The sequence below is a fragment of the Asparagus officinalis genome, chromosome 5 (assembly GCF_001876935.1).
Source record: "Asparagus officinalis chromosome 5, Aspof.V1, whole genome shotgun sequence".
NCBI lineage: Eukaryota > Viridiplantae > Streptophyta > Magnoliopsida > Asparagales > Asparagaceae > Asparagus > Asparagus officinalis.
This window is the reverse complement of record NC_033798.1, coordinates 112,201,764-112,202,619: the sequence shown is the minus strand read 5'-3', so window position 1 is coordinate 112,202,619 and position 856 is coordinate 112,201,764. Positions and strand designations below refer to the sequence as shown.

Genomic DNA, 856 nt, shown 5'->3' with positions numbered 1-856 from the left:
CATGAACTTGTCACTTCAACGATGTATGATTGAAGACACTATTATGGACATGCTAATGGTAATGTACGTACAACCGTTAGTTTATTACGGAGTCATAGTTCACGTCATCATGGTGTGTGTATATACACACGCACACATGCATGTGTGCGTGCGCTTGGGCGCGTGTGAATATCTCAAAACACATTTGTCTCTTTACATCCACGAACTCTTGCTGTCAATACCAGGTACGAGCAATACATAATATTTAGCATTTCCAGTATAAATAACAGGATCTTCATTACTTAACAACTACAGTAGCGTATTTCCAGAACAAAAAATACATATACGCGAATGCGGATAATATTTCCGGTTGTACAATTCAAAAGAAAATCAAATGCACAATATATTGCATATAACCAGCATCAACATCACAATTGTCTCTTTACACTCCAAGAACCACTCTCGCAGTCAAATACTAGATATAAGCAGTACACAAGATTTAGCATTCCCAGAAAAATTGGATGAGAGTAAACCTAAAGAATAGGGGCCTCATTACTTGATAGCTACAGTAATGTACTTCCAAAAGGATTGCTTTGGTGAGGCTGGTTGTTGTTTACAGGGAAATTACCAAATCCAGTGGCGTCACCAAAAGGGTTCGGAGCTGCCGTTCCTCCATTAAACATTTGCTGCTGAGGATGAGGAAATGTTGGCTGACCAAAAGGGTTTGAAGGCATCATCATTGCCGCTTGCTGTTGGGACATTGCTGCCATCTGAACGGAAGGCGGAGCAGCTACTTGGGTTGATAAAGCAAAGGGATCAGCTGCCATGAATGGATTATTCGGAGGTCCATAGTACTCCTGCTGCTGCTGTTGCTGCC

At 41.5% G+C, this 856-nt stretch overlaps 1 protein-coding gene across 1 annotated transcript in view; it reads right to left on the bottom strand.

The window, feature by feature from the left end:
• LOC109840720 (putative clathrin assembly protein At2g01600) overlaps positions 260-856 on the bottom strand; it is an 18,951-nt gene continuing 18,354 nt past the window's right edge. The window contains 1 exon segment of the mRNA XM_020409461.1: positions 260-856. This exon segment is cut by the window's right edge and continues 19 nt beyond it. Within this exon segment, the coding sequence (XP_020265050.1) occupies positions 543-856 (314 nt within the window). The 3' untranslated portion in view covers positions 260-542.